The sequence below is a fragment of the Hydra vulgaris genome, chromosome 01 (genome assembly GCF_038396675.1).
Source record: "Hydra vulgaris chromosome 01, alternate assembly HydraT2T_AEP".
In the NCBI taxonomy this organism is placed as follows: domain Eukaryota; kingdom Metazoa; phylum Cnidaria; class Hydrozoa; order Anthoathecata; family Hydridae; genus Hydra; species Hydra vulgaris.
The window spans coordinates 50237914-50256653 of NC_088920.1; the positions used below are offsets into that span (position 1 = coordinate 50237914).

At 25.3% G+C, this 18740-nt stretch overlaps 1 protein-coding gene across 1 annotated transcript in view; it reads left to right on the top strand.

Moving 5' to 3' along the window:
* The window catches only part of LOC100209077 (structural maintenance of chromosomes protein 4), a 91948-nt gene that overhangs the window by 13292 nt on the left and 59916 nt on the right, over positions 1–18740 (top strand). Inside the window, exons 7-15 of the mRNA XM_065788492.1 lie at positions 1646–1711; positions 3294–3371; positions 3607–3652; positions 7055–7095; positions 10059–10115; positions 10264–10385; positions 10948–11056; positions 17626–17687; positions 18347–18416. Coding sequence (XP_065644564.1) covers positions 1646–1711; positions 3294–3371; positions 3607–3652; positions 7055–7095; positions 10059–10115; positions 10264–10385; positions 10948–11056; positions 17626–17687; positions 18347–18416 — 651 coding nt within the window. The remainder of the gene's footprint in view (positions 1–1645; positions 1712–3293; positions 3372–3606; positions 3653–7054; positions 7096–10058; positions 10116–10263; positions 10386–10947; positions 11057–17625; positions 17688–18346; positions 18417–18740) is intronic.

Below are 18740 nucleotides of genomic sequence, written 5' to 3' on the forward strand. Positions count from 1 at the left end.
AACAATTAAATGAATTATGTAAACATTGCTTCTCTATACATGCCAAAATTGATACTATAAATTTAACAACAAAGTTTAAACAATTCTTCAAATCAGATTTCAACAATAATTCAAAACAAATACAATAAATTATAATTTTTTATGTTTATAAAGTTTAATGTAAAGCTCAAATTAACTTTAATGAATTTCATTATATATATAAGGCAGGTAAAATTTCCTCTTATTTTACTATTTCTATGTTTGACATCCCCTTAGAATTCACAATTTAGTGAAGAGCAAACATTTTTTCACTGTTAGAGTGTCATTTTCCATAGCAAGTTCATTCAACTATTTCTATAGGTATATAACTATTTCTGCATTTGTCTAAGGCTTTAGGCTTTGGAATTGTCTTTCACAAATCGTCTGATGCTATTGTATAGATAATTCTGCCATTTATATGAGAGTCGTCGTATAAATCGTCGTCATAGAGTCGTCATAGTGCCGAAAAGAAAAGTAAAATGAAATTTTTTAAATCATACCTTAAAAATATTTAAATGAAACTATAAATAAAAAATAATTTTGTATTCATAACTTTATTTATGCTTTAAATTATTGCTAAAATGTCTTTAAAGTAAAATGATAGAATTTACAGCTAACAGAAAAGGCAAATAATGTGCGTTATATAACTAAAATATGCTGTATCTTAAAACTACTTTTCCTACCCTTGTTCCAGATCACATTTAGTGATGAGTAGAAATGTTATGATCTTTAGTAATAAGTAATAAAATATTCTAACCTTAAGCAAAAAATTTTGTGTAGAAATATAGATTTTCTTTTCACCATTTTCTGACTTAGTTTTACCTCTATAATATCTACAGGGATTATCTTTTTCCTGATATTTCCAGAATTCCAGAAAAACATAATTTTTTAGTTTTTCCAAATATCCAAAACCTTTTCCATACATTTAAGTTTAGGTATATATTTTTGTAATTATTTTTTCAAAGCTTTTTCACTCACCACTCATAGAAAACTAAGAAAAGTTTGAAAAAAAAATTAGAAACAACTCAGCTAAAAGCAAAATTAAGACGAAAATATATTCTGGATATTTTACTCAAACAATTTATATGGTCTGGATGATCTATGTATCTAGGAGTTTCCTAAATTTCAAAAATTGTCTATGTTTTTCGTTAGACAAAAGAGTTTTTGTGGAAAGAAGCAAGTCATTTGAATGTGAATTCTTTTATTTTTCAGTTGGCATTGTTATGGAAAAACTTTTTGACAAAACTTTGTTTAACTATCTTTAAAAAAATAAGTAGGTTGAAAAAATTTAACTGAGAAATCAAGCAAGAAATTGATCAAACTTATTTGATAGTTCAAACAACAGGTTTTATTTGTTTTTACAATTAATGGATTTAAAAAAATTTAAAATATGAGAAATTTTTTTGCTTTTAACAAAAAGCTTAGATGCAGTTTTTTAACAGTCAAGCTTTAAACACTATTTTTCTGGGTTCTGTAGATTTATCTGCAGGACTGTAATCGTAGGAGTTGGTACATTGCATGTTAAGAAAAAGACTTGAGATAAAAAGCTGCTACATATTACTTACATATATAACAGTATATTTATTCCAATAAATAATTATGGTATTTCATAAAATTTTTCTTTAAGGAACTAAAACACAGAAAAAAAAACAAGAAAACACTTGAAAAGTCTCTCGAAACAGAGAAAATAAAGGTTTTAGTTATTTATTTTTAATATTTTCTATATATAATATATGTAGTCATTTTTATTGATTGTTTTTACGCATTTCTATAATATAATGATTTATATTAACATTCTTTTTTCTTTTGTAAAGTCTTTTGAAAGGTGAACAACTTTAATTATGTAATTTATTATAATTATATGGTTAGTTAAATATACAGTTAATTCCCTGTAACTCCTGGTAATTCCCTGTAACTCAAACCTCCAAAGGACCAAGGAAATGGTTTGACTTAACAAATGGTCAACTAAAGTGAATTCCCGTTAAGTTAAACTTTGGCTGGTATGCGATATTAGTTTGAGTTAAGGCAATTTTTCTTTAGTCAATGCTAAAGTATAAACATTAACTTTTACATATATCAATATATATATATATATATATATATATATATATATATATATATATATATATATAATATATATATATATATATATATGTATATATATATATATAATTAATAATAATTTTTATATATATATATATTAATAATAATTTTATATGCATAAAATTATATGCATTAAATTTACACCGTTATACTAATGTTTCAGTGAAATAAGTGACTGATTGTATTCATGCAGTACAGTCAAAAGATAACATTTGAAAATGTTTAGTGAAATAATAAAGAAGTCATTGGGCTTCCTTATTATTTGGTAATAAAATTGCATCTAAAAAGTTGCAGTCTTTTATTTAGAAATTCATTTAACTATAAAATATTTGTTTTGTTTTTTTATCATGATTTATCTTTTAACAATTTTATTATAGCATTATAAGAAAAAGAAAATATCAGGCTACAGTTATTTATGTTTTATATGGAATGACTTCTTTTTTTGAAAAAAAATATGTCAGTATTTTTAATTTCCATACAAAAAGTTTGAGTTATTCAAAGAAATTTGCTAAAAGGAGATGAAAAATGGTTCAACTTAACAAAGTTTGAGATATCAGATGTTCGACTTAACTGGAGAATTTTAATAGTAATCAGTTAGATGATTACAAGGGAATAAATAAACAGTTCAAGATAATAAAAGTTCAAGTTAACCATTGTTCAACTTATCTGGAATTAATAAAAGTTCAAGTTAACCATTGTTCAACTTATCTGGAATTAACTGTAATTTACTGTAATAATAAGTAGCACTTTATATTTAAAAATATATTTTTAAGAATAAAATATATGATATATAATATATATATATATATATATATATATATATATATATATATATATATATATATATATATATATATATATATATATATATATATATATATATATATAATAGCACTTTAAATTAAAAAAAAAATGTTTTTAAAGATAAGATCAAGTTATGTTTTTTTAATTTTTTTGAAAATTTCTCATCCAAATATTTGTGACAATCCATAATAAAATTGTTTGCTCATTTAAAATGTTATACAAACAAACGATTATAGTTCAACATTTAACAAGTCTTAAATCAAGCACACCTTATAAAATCAAGTTGGTTTTATGTTCTGTTTTTATTGCTAACAAAAAGTTTTTTTGATTACTAATATTATGCAATCTTGTTTTATATTTTATTTTAGCTTGAAGAATTAAAGACCATTCCAGCAAAAAGTGAAGCTGAAATTGAACAATGCACTTCTTCTTTAAAGCAACTAGAGGTAAATACAGTTTTATTATTTTATTGTGTTTTTGTGTCAAATTTTATGTTTATTAATTTTAATGTTAATTGCCATAGTTAAAGATGTTCTTTGCATACTAATGATTCCTATACATACCTAGTTTTTATGTATTCTTTTTATTTTTTTAATATTTATGTTTTTTTTAATCTAATATAAATATAAATAATTTTTAACTATTTTGCAGCATATACTCATATGTAACATATACTCATAGATTCAAAAACAACTTGAAGAAAATGTGCTCACTGAAATAATGGCTGGTTTGTATTTTAATTTCAGTATTCTAGTTAAAAATATAAATTTCTTAAAATGAGTTCAAAATTAATTGGTCATATATATATATATATATATATATATATATATATATATATATATATATATATATATATATATATATATATATATATATATATATATATATATATATATATATATATATATATATATATTTAAATATATATAAATATATATATATATATATATATATATATATATATATATATATATATATATATATATATATATATTTATATGTACAGTGGTGGCCAAAAGTATGGAAACATGGAAAAATGCTTTTTATTTATTTATAAAAAATGCAACTCTTACTACATATTATGCATATGTTTATTGAAGTCGTAATACAACTTTTTAATAGAATAAAACATTTTTTTTTTATTAACATATACAAAAAAAATTAAATTTTTAAATTAGGCCTGGTCATTAGTATGGAAACTTATGACCATTTTAAATGTTCCCTTGCAAACAATAATCTACCCATCTTATTTTTCTTAGAAATTAACGGTTTTTTGACAGCCCTTCTTCCAAATAAGCCCACATCATTTAACCTTCTACAAACTGTCCTGTCAGATAATAAAACTCCATGCTGTTCCAAGATTTCTTCTTTTATATCCTTTGATGACTTTCTAGGATCTTTTGTAGAAGTATTTTTTATAACTTTATCCAATCTTTTTGTTGTTTTTCTTGTTCTTCCAGGTTTCATTTTCACTTCCACAGTTCCCCTTTCTTTGAATTTTTAATAATTTTTGAAACTGTACCTTTTGGAACTTGAAAATTTCGAGAAATATCAGTTGGTTTATTACCATTTTTAAAACACTCAACTATTTTATTTTTAATATCACTAGAATAATATTTTCGCAGTGCCATACTGATTAATATAAAAGTAAACTATGATGAACTAACAAAGATGTCAATTCTAACACGTTTTAATTCTAAATGATTAGATTTGTTTATGTTTAGTGACAAGTTTAAACAAGTTTCCATACTTTTGTCCAATCGAAATTAAGAAATTATTGTATGCAATAAAATGTCTTAGAAAAGACAAATTCAAACTTGTAGTATATATAAAGTAGACTGTTGCAAGTACACTCGGGTTAAATAATTTTGGTTTCACTTAATACAAATAAAAAAAAACATAATATTAAAAAAGTTTCCACACTTTTGGTCACCACTGTATATATATATATATATATATATATATATATATATATATATATATATATATATATATATATATATATATATATATATATATATATATATATATATATTTAAACAACTTTAAAAAGTATTCTACACAATAGAGTGCTCAATGTTCTTAAAAGAACAGAGCAATTATATATTAGTAGAAAATCACTTAACTAAATTTTTCCATTTGACACTGTGTTTCATCAACAAAGATTCATCAGAAATCTATACATATATATATATATATATATATATATATATATATATATATATATATATGTATATATATATGTGTGTATATATATATATATTTATATATATATATATATATATATATATATTCACACACACAGTGGTCGGCCATCACATTAGGACCAGCTGTAATTTTTTGTAAATATCTTGTAAAAATAAATTTTTAGGCAAAAAGGAAAATAATGGTGCAATTTAAAGCTTGTTCTTTTATTTATAAAGTTATACTTGATAAAAAGTAAACAAATAAAATTAAGCATTTTGAATATTTATTGGTTAATACGATAAATTATATAAAATATATATAAAGTATTAATATTTTGTAAAACCGCTTTTATTTGCAATAACTGCTTCGATGCATTGTGGCATGCTTGCAATTGATTTTTTATAGTTTCTGTCAACTCTAGTTTATTGTGCCAGATCCTGATAATCTCCTCCATAAGATCTTGGTTGTTAGTAAGAATTTTTTTTCCAATCTCTCGCTTTACAATTTCCCAAATATTTTCTATGGGGTAAAGATCAGGTGAGTTGCCTGGCCATGGCAATACATCAACTTTTTTCTGTTTTAAATAAGCCATAACACTTTTTGCTGTGTGGCAAGTTGCACCATCTTGCATAAATATAAGATTTTTGATATTTTTTGACTTTTTTTGAACTTTTTTTAAACCAATCTGCCATTTGGGGAAGCAAACAATTCTCCATAACTTCTTTATACTGGTCCTGCCTCATTGTCCCAACCACTTTGTAGAGACTCTCATTGCCCACAAATGACAGACCAGATCATTACTGAAGCTGGATGCTTGACTTTTTCCACAGTGCAGTTAAGATGAAACTTTTTGTTTGTTCTACGACAAACAAAAGGTGTTTTGTCCATCATTACTTGAAAGGTCTTAGAAGCAAATCTAAAATAATGCTTATTTTAAGTTATAATATTTATAAAATATTTTAAAATAATTTATGAATATGAATGCATATAAAAATACTTTTTCCCTATCCTCAATAGACCAGTGACAATAGTTTCAAGCCCACTCAAGTCTTTCTTTTTCATCAAAAAAGTTAGTTTTTGTTTCTTGGCTGGGCATCAATCCCTCCTTTTTCAGTCTTCTGCGAATGGTCCAGTCTGACACAACATGCCAGCTTCATGGATAAGCTTAGTCAATACGTTTTGTGACTTTTTTCTGTTTTCCAGGCAGATATTTCGGATTATACACTCCGCTCTTGGTGTTGTTTTGCGTTAAGAAGGTGGTCTCCTTGGACCAGGCTCTTCCCCTGTATCAATTTTTTTTTCTCATTTGCATTACGGTTTGATAAGAAACCTTTACAATTTATGCAATTTTTTCACAAAGGATCTTTTGTATTTGTAAAAGACATCTGATTTGACTAATTTTTGTTGGTTTTGTATCACATTGTTTTCCCATAGCTGAAAATTTAAATAAAAAACTTAAAAAAATGACTAGACTTTGGTGTCTTTACATAAACAGAAAAAAACAACATAAAATCCTTTATTTAAAGATAATGACTTAATGATTATTATTAAGTTAAATAAAAAATTAATTAAATAAAGCACTGATGCTTTAAATTAAAATAAATCACATTAAAACATCAATCAAACTAACAACTAAAAATAAATTGTCCAATATGCACCTATTTGATTATGGCAGGTGATTGCAGAATTGCCAATGGATAAAATTTATATATATATATATATATATATATATATATATATATATATATATATATATATATATATGCACACACACACACACACACACACACACACACACACACACACACACACACACACACACACACACACACACACACACACACACACACACACACACAACAACAAAAAAGTAAAAGTTCAAAAAAAAAAGAAGTGAAATTAAAAATTTAATGAGCAGTTTTTTGTATCTTTTTTTTACTAGGTTTAAAAAATGAAACTGAAGGTTTACAACAAGAAAAAGAAGTTAGTTTTTTAAAAATTATTTTGCAGTTTTTTGTATATTTGTACATATACAATATTAGCATAGTTTTTTTTTTTTTTTAATAATCATACTATTTAATTCTCAATTATTCAATTAATAATAAATATAATCTTAATATAATATAAGATTATAGAGTTTAAATGTAATTCTAGATTAAAATCTTTACGTAAAAAGATTTAATGTTTTAAACTTAATTGTTTCATTTTGAGACATTTTAAGACTTAAGAAATTTAAAAGTTTCTAAAGTTTGAAAAAATTTAAGGAATTTAATTTAATTTTTTTAAATTTTTGATCCATCAGCTTTTTTTTTATTGAAGACATATTTAAATTTTCACACAAGATACAACATTTTTTATTGAAGGCTATTGAAATTTCCACACTAGCATACATTTGTTTATTGAGGGGTCATTCAATGTCATATCAGCAGAAAAAACTAAAAGTTGTCACCCCATATTTTGGGTTTTGCTAATTTTTATATATTTTATAGGACTTATAAAAATTAGAAAAACCTGAGAGTTTAAATCTAGCTCCTTATGGTTCTAGAGATATTCAGGTTTCAATTTTCTAATTTATGCTAACTCTGCATTTTTTGCAACATGATTTTTGTCATTGGTTAGAAATTTTTTATGAACAGAATGAGGTATGTACCTTTAATTTGGTACATACACAGTCTTTCTCATAGTTGTTTAAATTTTAATTTTTTTTTTTAGATTCCCATAAATACATGTAAATTGAATAATAAAGGCATATATTTATAATTTATTATTTTAGACCTTTCAAAGTAGATAATGACATTTTGATGAATAATGAATATTGGTTGATTTTCTACCAACAGTTAGTTGGTAGAAAATCAACCAAAAAAGACTATTTATTTGCTTTGATTAGAAACTAGTAATGTAACATTCCTCAGGATATTCTCTTTATTTTAGTTGATTTGATGCCTTGTGGCTGTGATGCTATTTTAAAGCCAATGGATATGCCACCAAATACTAACTTTTTACTAATGAAAAAGTCTTATTGAAAGCATTATATTGAAAAAATGTAATTCTGTCAGTTTTACTATTCATTTCATCTGTTTTGAAATTAATAGTAATAAAAATTCAATTGTTCATTTGAGCTCATTTCAAAGTTCATTTCAAAGTTCATTTCAGTTTATTTCAGTTCATTTCAAAAATTCAACTGTACATTTCAGCTTTTTTGAAATAAATATTATTAAAAATTCAATTGTTTCTAAACTTTTTCACAGAAGTCTTTTTAAAAAAACAAATTATACAATTTTTGCTTTTTGAATTTAAATAGTATAAAGCACATTTAACAAAGTATGTGAAAGATTATGCATTAAAAGCTGAAAAAAAGCTCTAAACTGTAATAATAAAATGTTTAAGCACAGTTATCACTATAAGTTAACTAAAAACATGCGGAATAAGAAGAAATAAGTAACATATTTTTTGTGTCATAGTTAATTAGTTAATCCAATAATAAATCTTAAAAGATTTTTCACTTCGTCACAGTTATATCTACAAAAGCAAACTGTTTTGTTTTCAATAGCCTTTTTTTAATTTTGACTGATTTATGATTTTATTTACATCTGATTTTACAAATTTTAAAGTTTAACCAATTTCATAATTTTTAATTAAAAAAAAAAAAAAAAAGTTGTTATAACTATTAAAGTGTTTAAATAATTTGATGATATAAATAATTTATTTATTTAAATAATTTGATGATATAAATAATTTATTTATTTAAATAATTTGATGATATAAATAATTTATTTATTTAAATAACTTGATGATATAAATAATTTATTTATTTAAATAATTTGATATAAATAATTTATTTATTTAAATAATTTGATGATATAAATAATTTATTTATTTAAATAATTTGATGATATAAATAATTTATTTATTTAAATAATTTGATGATATAAATAATTTATTTATTTAAATAATTTGATGATATAAATAATTTATTTATTTAAATAATTTGATGATATAAATAATTTATTTATTTAAATAATTTGATGATATAAATAATTTATTTATTTAAATAATTTGATGATATAAATAATTTATTTATTTAAATAATTTGATGATATAAATAATTTATTTATTTAAATAATTTGATGATATAAATAATTTATTTATTTAAATAATTTGATGATATAAATAATTTATTTATTTAAATAATTTGATGATATAAATAATTTATTTATTTAAATAATTTGATGATATAAATAATTTATTTATTTAAATAATTTGATGATATAAATAATTTATTTATTTAAATAACTTGATGATATAAATAATTTATTTATTTAAATAATTTGATGATATAAATAATTTATTTATTTAAATAATTTGATGATATAAATAATTTATTTATTTAAATAATTTGATGATATAAATAATTTATTTATTTAAATAATTTGATGATATAAATAATTTATTTATTTAAATAATTTGATGATATAAATAATTTATTTATTTAAATAATTTGATGATATAAATAATTTGTTTATTTAAATAATTTGATGATATAAATAATTTATTTATTTAAATAATTTGATGATAATAATAATTATAATGACTATAATAATTAAACAGAGATAAAATAAACATAAACAAATGTACACACATTGTATAACCATAGTTGACACTTAGGGGGATATATCTGTACATGTATTAAATTATGGGTTTTGGCTAAGGTGATATGTAGATTAAGTTATCAAAATAAACATGAAAAATACAGAAAAATCAAAATACTAATATGTAGAAAAATTACATGTTTTAATTGAATTCAAATAAGAAAATGTATAAGCTTTGCAAAGAAAACTAAAATGGTCTTTTTTTGCAATTTTCTTTGTTATGATTTATTATTATAAATATTATTTTTTATAATTTATTATTTTGTTTGTTTTAATTTATTGGCAAAATTTATATAGTCTAAAGAGCTGGCACTTATGGAAAGTCAAAAGTCAGTCAATGAAGCTAAGTCAAAGGTTACTAAGTTATTAACTTATATTTAGATTAAAATATTTTGTTTTTTTTTTTGCTGTTTTTATACATAGTATTTAATAAAAAAATATAAAAATTTTTTTTAGTTAAAATAAGTTGTAATTTGATAATCAAATTGAAATTAACCATTAGTTAGATGTGCTGTCAAGTGAACTAGAGATTTATTTAAGCAAGTACACAAAGTTAAATGAGCAACTAGAGCAAGCCAAGTCAAATGCTGAAAAAGCTAAGGAACAGAACGAAGAGAAAAAAAGGTGTTTAATTAAATGTCTTAATTTATTATAAATTTTGTTTCACTGCTGGCCCTAGACAAAACAATTGCATTTTACTTAGAGTTATGGAATAGCAAGTGTGTGAAATAGGGGATAGGTTAAAATAAGTGTACATACATTGACTGGTTTAGGTTGGGTAATATCTATTTTGGTTATTTGTATTTAGTATACATTTTTGGCTTTAATGTGTTTAGACTTTAATTTTTGAGAAATGTATGAAAAAGATGAAAGATTCTGAAAAAACATTTTTTGTTATAGTGTATTTCGATATAGATACTCTCTGCCTCAACGCAAGATAGATACTCTCTGCCTCAACGCAAACCTTAGTTGATGTTTGTACATTCCCTATTTTATTATGACTCATTAGTAGTATTTAAATAGCATTTGATTTTATTGAGTACTAACTTAAATCCTCAGTAAAGTGTATAGGTATACAAACAAAACAATTACAATAAAGCTTTTTAGCTCGATCGTTGTCTTCAATTTTTTTTTTTTTGCTTTATGATTGTTTTCATTTTTTTAATTAATTTCTGACTAATTTTAGACAGTTGATTGCTATTGAAGAAGACTTACCATCAACAAAAAAAGAGCTAGATAGTGCAGAGAAAGAACTCAAACAAGTGACACAAAATGAAAAAGATTTATCAATTGAAGTGAGTTTATAGTGAAGTGCAATATTAGAAAGATTCCTAAACAAAATACAAAACAAATTTATTAGGAGATTAACAAAAATTAGCATTTTTTATTTAAACGAACAGTAAGCAACCCGTAATACGAGTTATTAGTAATTAAATCATTGCTTATAGATAATGACAAAAAAAGACTACATTAACATCAGTTAAGTTCTTTTTAAAATCTGTTACAACACAGCAGGTGCCATAAAAAGAAAGTCAAGTAAAGCCTGCCAACACCTAAAGAAAGAAATAAAAAATAATTACAATTTTTAATTACAAAAGTATTATTTGCATTTTATTGTTATTAGAATTAGAATAATAGTATAACAGAAAATATAAAGAATTAAAAAAATAGCTATAACAGCCCAGCTCTATCAACACAAAACACAGTAACAATAGCGCATAGTATAAGATATTTGTAAGCACACATTACAGACGTTACTGCCTCTCCAAAATAATAAAAAAAGAAAAGATTATAAAAAGGCTAGACAACTTAACCTAAAAACACCACAAATTAATAAGATATTTTATCAACTATAATACTTGAACTAAAAAGATTTTATTTATTACAATATTGAACAATTATAGTTAAACAATTTGAACAATTATATTATAAAATAGCAAGCAACTCGTAAAATATTTTATATACATGGTCATTATCAATTGTGGTATTAAGAAATACATAAGAGCTCAGTAATTACATAAGTTTTATTGATGCTCCCTGTACTAATTCTCATTTAACTCTCATCTAAAAGAGAGAGGGAGAGAAAGAAAGTTTTTCCAAAGCAGCATATTAAAATAAGTAAAAAAGACACGCAATAAATAATATTAACTGGTTTTATTAAGTTACCAGTAAACAAAATTATTTTTTCCTTTATTATGTAAAGTTCCAGCTTCTCTTTAACTGTTGACTAATGATTAATAGAGAAAGTTTCATATCATTAAATTTACAAAATTAAAATCATGTTTCAATAGTAAGCAAACTAATCAAGTGATGACACAGACAACTAAAAAAAAAGAACATAATTATGTTTGAATTTAAAAAAAAATTTAAAATCATTTAAATTTAATACTGTTATCAACTGTTACTATAAATAGTAAAATTCATGCTTAGTATTGTTCTAAAGTGTTTAAAATCAAATAAACAGAGATTAACACTGCTTGACACTGAATTCTGACAAGTAAGTTGTTTATCAAAAATATAAAACAATATTTACTTACATCAATAAATTGTAATTTAGCAAAGAATCTAGACTACAATACACAATCTAAAAGTGTAAAAAATAAAGCAATATCAGTCAGTATATTTTACTCTAAAGTAATAAAAAAATAGATATAGGCACATTTATGTATATAAACTTATTTGTCAACAAATTACAGACAGTTTTCCATGTTAAATACATAAAGTATATATCTAATAAAGAATAAACCCAATATAAATAAAAAAGTATAGCAAGCTTACTAAAATCAGTTCCAGTTCTACTGTCTAAAAATTGTTATTATTATTAACCCTTCTAATAATAGTAATAAAAAATAACAATAAAGTGACCTGAAGTGACTAAAAATCACTTCACTTATTTCTAATCGCTCTAAAAAATATTTTTCAGCTCTTTCCAATTGCACTAAAATATAAAACAAAACTTGCTTAGCTAAGTTGCTTAGTTCTTAAAAATCTGAAAAACAGAAAAGTAAAAAACCTGGAACAAACATTTTTTTGTTAAAACTACTATATTAAAACAAATTATATTAAATAAAGCTCTAGGACTTCCTACATTGTTGATGGCAAAACTACAACACATCCTGGTCTAATATTATGATCATTTCCAAGGATGTTTACATGTTTGTGTAAGGCATCTTACTGCTCGCTTCTCAGTATGTTTAGGTTAATTGTCTAACTGAAAGTCTATAATTGAAATACTGAGATAATGTAACATGATTTCTAACCAATGTAGCACATTCAGGGTTGTGAACCAGTTAATTATGCCAACCAGCATCACCCCTTGGAAAAAAAAAAAGAATAAACCATAGGATCTAAGTTAGCAGACATACTTGATATAGTTTTAAGAGGATGACTCTTGGGTAAATAACAACTTCCCTGGAAGCAGGTGAGGGCCATCTTTGCCAACAAATACAACTGCAACTTCATTATGCAAAGGGGGATTATAGCAACGTCTATCTTGCCTTTCAAGTAAAGACATTTTTACAACTGACACTGAGCGACCTTCTATAGGTGCTTGGCGAATTCCTTCATCTTCTACTTCAGCAATGTTTTTAAATGCAGGAGCAAATGGGTTTTCTTCACTAATAATAGTTTGCAATCGAAACATTAAATCATTTAAGCAAAGATCATTACCACGTTGTTGCATTCTAAAATTTACTGCTGCAAGTGGATCATAGATGATAGCTGATAATATGTTGGCAGAACATCTTGGCCTTAGATTACCTATACGATGAAAAACTTGACCACATATTCTAAAACATGGCAACCCATGAATCATGGGTTGAATTACATTAGCTGTAAATAAAGCAAAAGAAAGACAGGCATTATAATTTCAAATATGTTTAATTTTGGGATCTTTTGTGATTGTGCTTTTTTTTATACAATTTGTTTTACTGCTCTAAATAGCACACAAATAATTTTTATAAAAATGACATAAGAAATTGTCATTTAAAGTAAATTAATCAATAATCAGTTTGGTAAGCTAAATGTCTATCAACTCAAAACATTACAAAAAAACAACATACAACAATAGAACACACCATTAGACAATATAACATGAATATAACAGAACTTAAGTAACATAATGTTCACACATAATAGAACATAAGTAACAACATTATGCAAAATACTATTAAAAGAAATTATTTTATATTTCCAGAATAATTAATAATAAAGGCTAGAAAACACCTAAACCTAAAGCAGTAACTCAATTTGACACTAAACACTACCAAGTCACACCTCTGCTATAAGTACATTGCTTTGCTTGCAAGGTTGACAAATCTTGCTCTACACATTTTCCAAGTCACAGCACTTTGAAAGCAACAAAATATAAACTTATGTACCAACTATAAACACAATATATATATTCAACATTATATAAACATTTAAACACATTTATAAAACAATAATATAACACATACTACCACATACACAAACACTAAAAATACATTTTAAGCCATTATAAAAACACATTCGTAAAACAGTTATAAAACACATATTGCCACATACACATATTTATAAAAAAAATATATGCAAACAATAAACATATATAACTTGAATTGAGCAAAATTTTAAAAATGACATGAGAAAATTTAAAAAGATCTAAGGTAAACAAAATATAAAAAAATATATATATATATATATATATATATATATATATATATATATATATATATATATATATATATATACATATATATATATATAAACAATACTCTTTACCTTTATATTTTTTTTTGATAGAACTGTAATCCTCATAACAAAATTTAACCTTCACATACATGTCAGTGCTGGCTCAAAATTTATTTTTCTAAATTTCCTAAAAAAGAACAAAAATAGTTAATAGAATCACAGAAATTTATAAGTAGTAATAACTAATTTTATGGAAAAAGCATTAGTGTTTTGAATTATTTTTTGTTCAAGCTAATTAGGATAAAAAAGACTGTTTATTAGTAAAGCAAGAATTTTCTATGAGTTCTAAATGAACTTACATACTTAATTGCCTTTTTTGTGTTGACTTGGTTAATTGCTTGGGCTATTGGTCAATTGCTTGGGCTATTAAACAGTGTACTGAGTAGTATCTATGCTTTGAGTCAAGTTCTTTAACAAATTTAAAAATTTTTAAAGAACTTGATTCGAAATGTTTTTTCTGTTGAGTCTTATCTCTTGCAAAGTTCACCAGACCTACTTGTTCTTTGTGAGACTAATTTGACTTCAGCTGTCTCATCTTGCGATCTTAGTGTTGATGGTTATCTTCCTTTAATTCGTAAAGACTCCAATAGCCACATGCTTGGCCTAGGCATTTACATTCGTAAGAGTTCACCCATTTGTCATAAAACTAGGTTTGAATCCACAGACTATTCTTTTATGCGCTTTCGTTTAACACCACTTCACTCTATCGCCTTTCTCTTTGTTCTATATCGCTCTCCTTCATCTCAAGACTACTCTTTTTGATGTTATTTCTGATCATAGTAACCAAGCCCTCTCTCATTATCCATAGCCAATATTGTTGTTGTCAGTGACTTAAATGCTTATCACACTGAATGGCTTGGCTCTAGTGTCAGTGATTTTGCAGGCGTTAAAGCACACAACTTTTACCTTTTTCAATCCCTAACTCAAATAGTCAACTTTCCAACTCACTTTCCAGACAACCCGAATCATTTACCTTCTCTTCTCGACTTATGTCTTGTTTTTGATCCTAGTCAGTGCTCAGTTTCTCCACATTCACCCATAGGTGCTTCTGATCACAGTTTGATCTCTCTAAAACTAATATCTCATTCTTCTTCATCATCTGAATCCTCCTATCATCGTACCTCTTACAACTACCTTAAAGCTGAGTGGGATTCTTTCTGTGATTTTCTTTGTGATGGCCCTTGGGTAGAAATCTTTTGTCTTCCTGTCAACAAATGTGCTTCTTACATAACTTTGTGGATTCAGGCTGGCCTGGAATCTTTTATTCCCTGTCAATGATTCCAGGTCAAGCCTCACTCTCCTCCATGGTTATCCTCACATTGTGCTGCTGCAATTGCCAAGCGGAACCATATCTATTAGAAAAACAATTCTCCAGAAAACCGACGTCTGTTTATTGCTGCTAGAAACCATTGTAAAAAGGTTTTGTCTAATGCAAAAGCCTGCTATTCTCAGGTCATGAAATCTTGTATTTCATCACAAAAATTAGGCTCTTGTGACTTCTGGAGAATCTTTAATAGTATCAATAATATGGGCAAACCTGTAATTCCATCTCTCTTGTATGGTTCAGACTTTGTCACCTCACTTAAAGACAAAGCTGAATTATTTTTCTAAGAACTTTTCATCAATATCATCTCTTGATTCCACTAGTTGCGTTCTACCTGATATAGCTGTCAAACAGGTTGATCCATTGCTTGACATTCATATCACTCCAACTTCTGTATCTAAAGTGATTTCCTGCTTAGACTCTTCCAAAGCTTGTTGGCATGCTGGTCTTCTCCATAAGCTTTCTTCTTATAGTGTATCCAGTAACATCTTTAAGGTTATTGAATCCTTCCTTTCCAATCGTAGTACAAAAATTGTCCTCGATGGACAGCACTCTCCTTCTTATTCTGTAACTTCAGGGGTTCCTCAAGGTTCTATCTTTGGCCCTATACTCTTTTTAATTTACATTAATGATCTTCTAGATATTCTCACATCTAAGGAGGCATTGTTTGTTGATGATACTACCATTTATTCTTGTCGTGTTAAGAAGCCATCACTCTCTGATTGCTTGGAGGGGGCGTTTGAGCTTGAAAAGGATCTCACTTCTGCTACAGCATGGGGCTCACAGTGGCTGGTGAACTTCAATTCAGATAAAACTCAATTTTTTTCAGTCAATCGTTATTGCAATAATTTAGATCTTCCTATATTTATGAGCGGTAATGTACTCGATGAGTCATCCACTCTTCATCTTCTAGGATTAACTCTTACTTCTGATCTTTCTTGGAAACCATATATCAAATCTGTTGTAAAATTAGCATCTGCTAAGGTTGCATCTCTTCATCGAGCTCGACACTTTCTTACTTTGGATTCTATTCTCTATCTCTATAAATCTCAAATCCGGCCTTGTATGGAATACTGTTGCCATATCTGGGGCAGATCTTCTATTGATGCCCTTTCTCTTTTAGACAAGGTGCAAAAATACATTGTAAACATAGTTGGACCTGCTCTCGCAGCCAACCTCCAACCATTATCACATCGTTGTAATGTTGCTTCTCTTTCTCTTTTCTACAAATTCTATAATGGAAAGAGCTAGCGTTTCTTGTGCCATCTACTAAAATTAATTCTGGTGTTATTTGTCATTCAATTAAGTGTCATCCTTTTTCTGTGACTGTTCCTAAGTGCTCTAAAAACTCTTATTTGTCTAGTTTTTTTCCTCGAACATCAGTTCTTTGGAATTCGCAGCCTTCATCTTGCTTTCCTGAATCATATAATTTGCAATCTTTTAAGTCATCTGTCAATTGTTATCTTGCTTTACAATCTTCATCTTTTCTCTTTCAGTAGCTTCCAACCCTAAATAGTGGTTGCTTTCAGCCTTGTTGGAAGCGAAGATGTTTAAAAAAAAAAGTTGCAGTTTTATTTTAAATCAATTGATTGTCTAATATTTAGTCACTATTTATTAAGCCTTTATAAAGCAATAAGGAAAATCATTAAAAATATTTATATGTATTGAAATATTTGGAATTAACAAATAATTACTAATATAGAAGCTTTTATGCAAAAGTAATTGTATGCAAATTTAAAAAAGAAAATGAATAATAAAATAAGAAAAAGAAATTTTTAAACTTTAATTTTAACTAACAAAATGTTTTTGCAGGTAAAAAAAAACCGTCATAAGTTTGAAGAGTGCAGAAGTGCAATGCATGCGTCTCAATCAAGGTATTTTTTTTTTCAAATTACTTGATATTTTTGTACATGAGGTAGTATTTTGTACATTTTTTCAACCTCGTAATTTTGTTATTGGGTAGAGGTGCAGTGGTAGAGCACTTGCCTCTTAAGTGAGAAGTTCCGAGTTCGATTTCCAACATGTCCCTTGTAGTACTGTGCTCAACTTTTTTCATTGACTTTTTATTGAAGAGTCGTGTCCATTTGTGCTTTGTCCAGTTGCTTTTGCAGGCTACTATATGGTAAAGTTGTAATATTTGTTATTTTATAAACATAAAGACTGCTACTATAATTAATTATTTTTCATTTGAAATGCCATAGTCTGAAGGAACAAAGAGGTCTGTGAATTATTAACTTTTGCTATTGTCTAAATGAATCCGTTTTTTTATTATTAGTTTTTAATGTAGATATAATTTCAGTTTTTAACTTTAACCTTATTCTTTAGTATTTGTCAATAAAATCTTGAATTGAAAATGATTAAATAATGATAATGATATCTTATTTCCTGCAAAAATATAAATATTTTTTATTCTACTAAACTTTTCATTTAATAAATTAGTATTTTGTATTAGAAGTTTCATTTTAGTAAATAGTATTTGTAATATCTAATGTATTAATAATTATTAGTTCAAGAATTTGTTTAAAATTTTAAGAGATGCTGTACTTGATGCCCTCATGAAGGAAAAAGAAAATGGAAGAATTCCTGGAATCTATGGAAGATTAGTAAAGATTTGAATTATTTATTAAATTACTCTTTTAACTTTACAGGTTATTTAAATCTGTAGGTTTATTTATATAGTTATTATTATATTTAGTTGTTATACAGACATTATAATAATACAAATTATATCATTAATATTATACAATAATATACAACTATTGTTATTTAGTTATTAATAAACATACACTATATTACTGATAATATAAATTTTCATAAACATTTTATAGGTAAATCTGTAAATTTTTAATTAAAACCTTCATTTTAAGTTTTCCAAAAATTTTTTAACAATGTTATGTGTTTTTCAAGCCTTTTGAAATGCTTGAAAA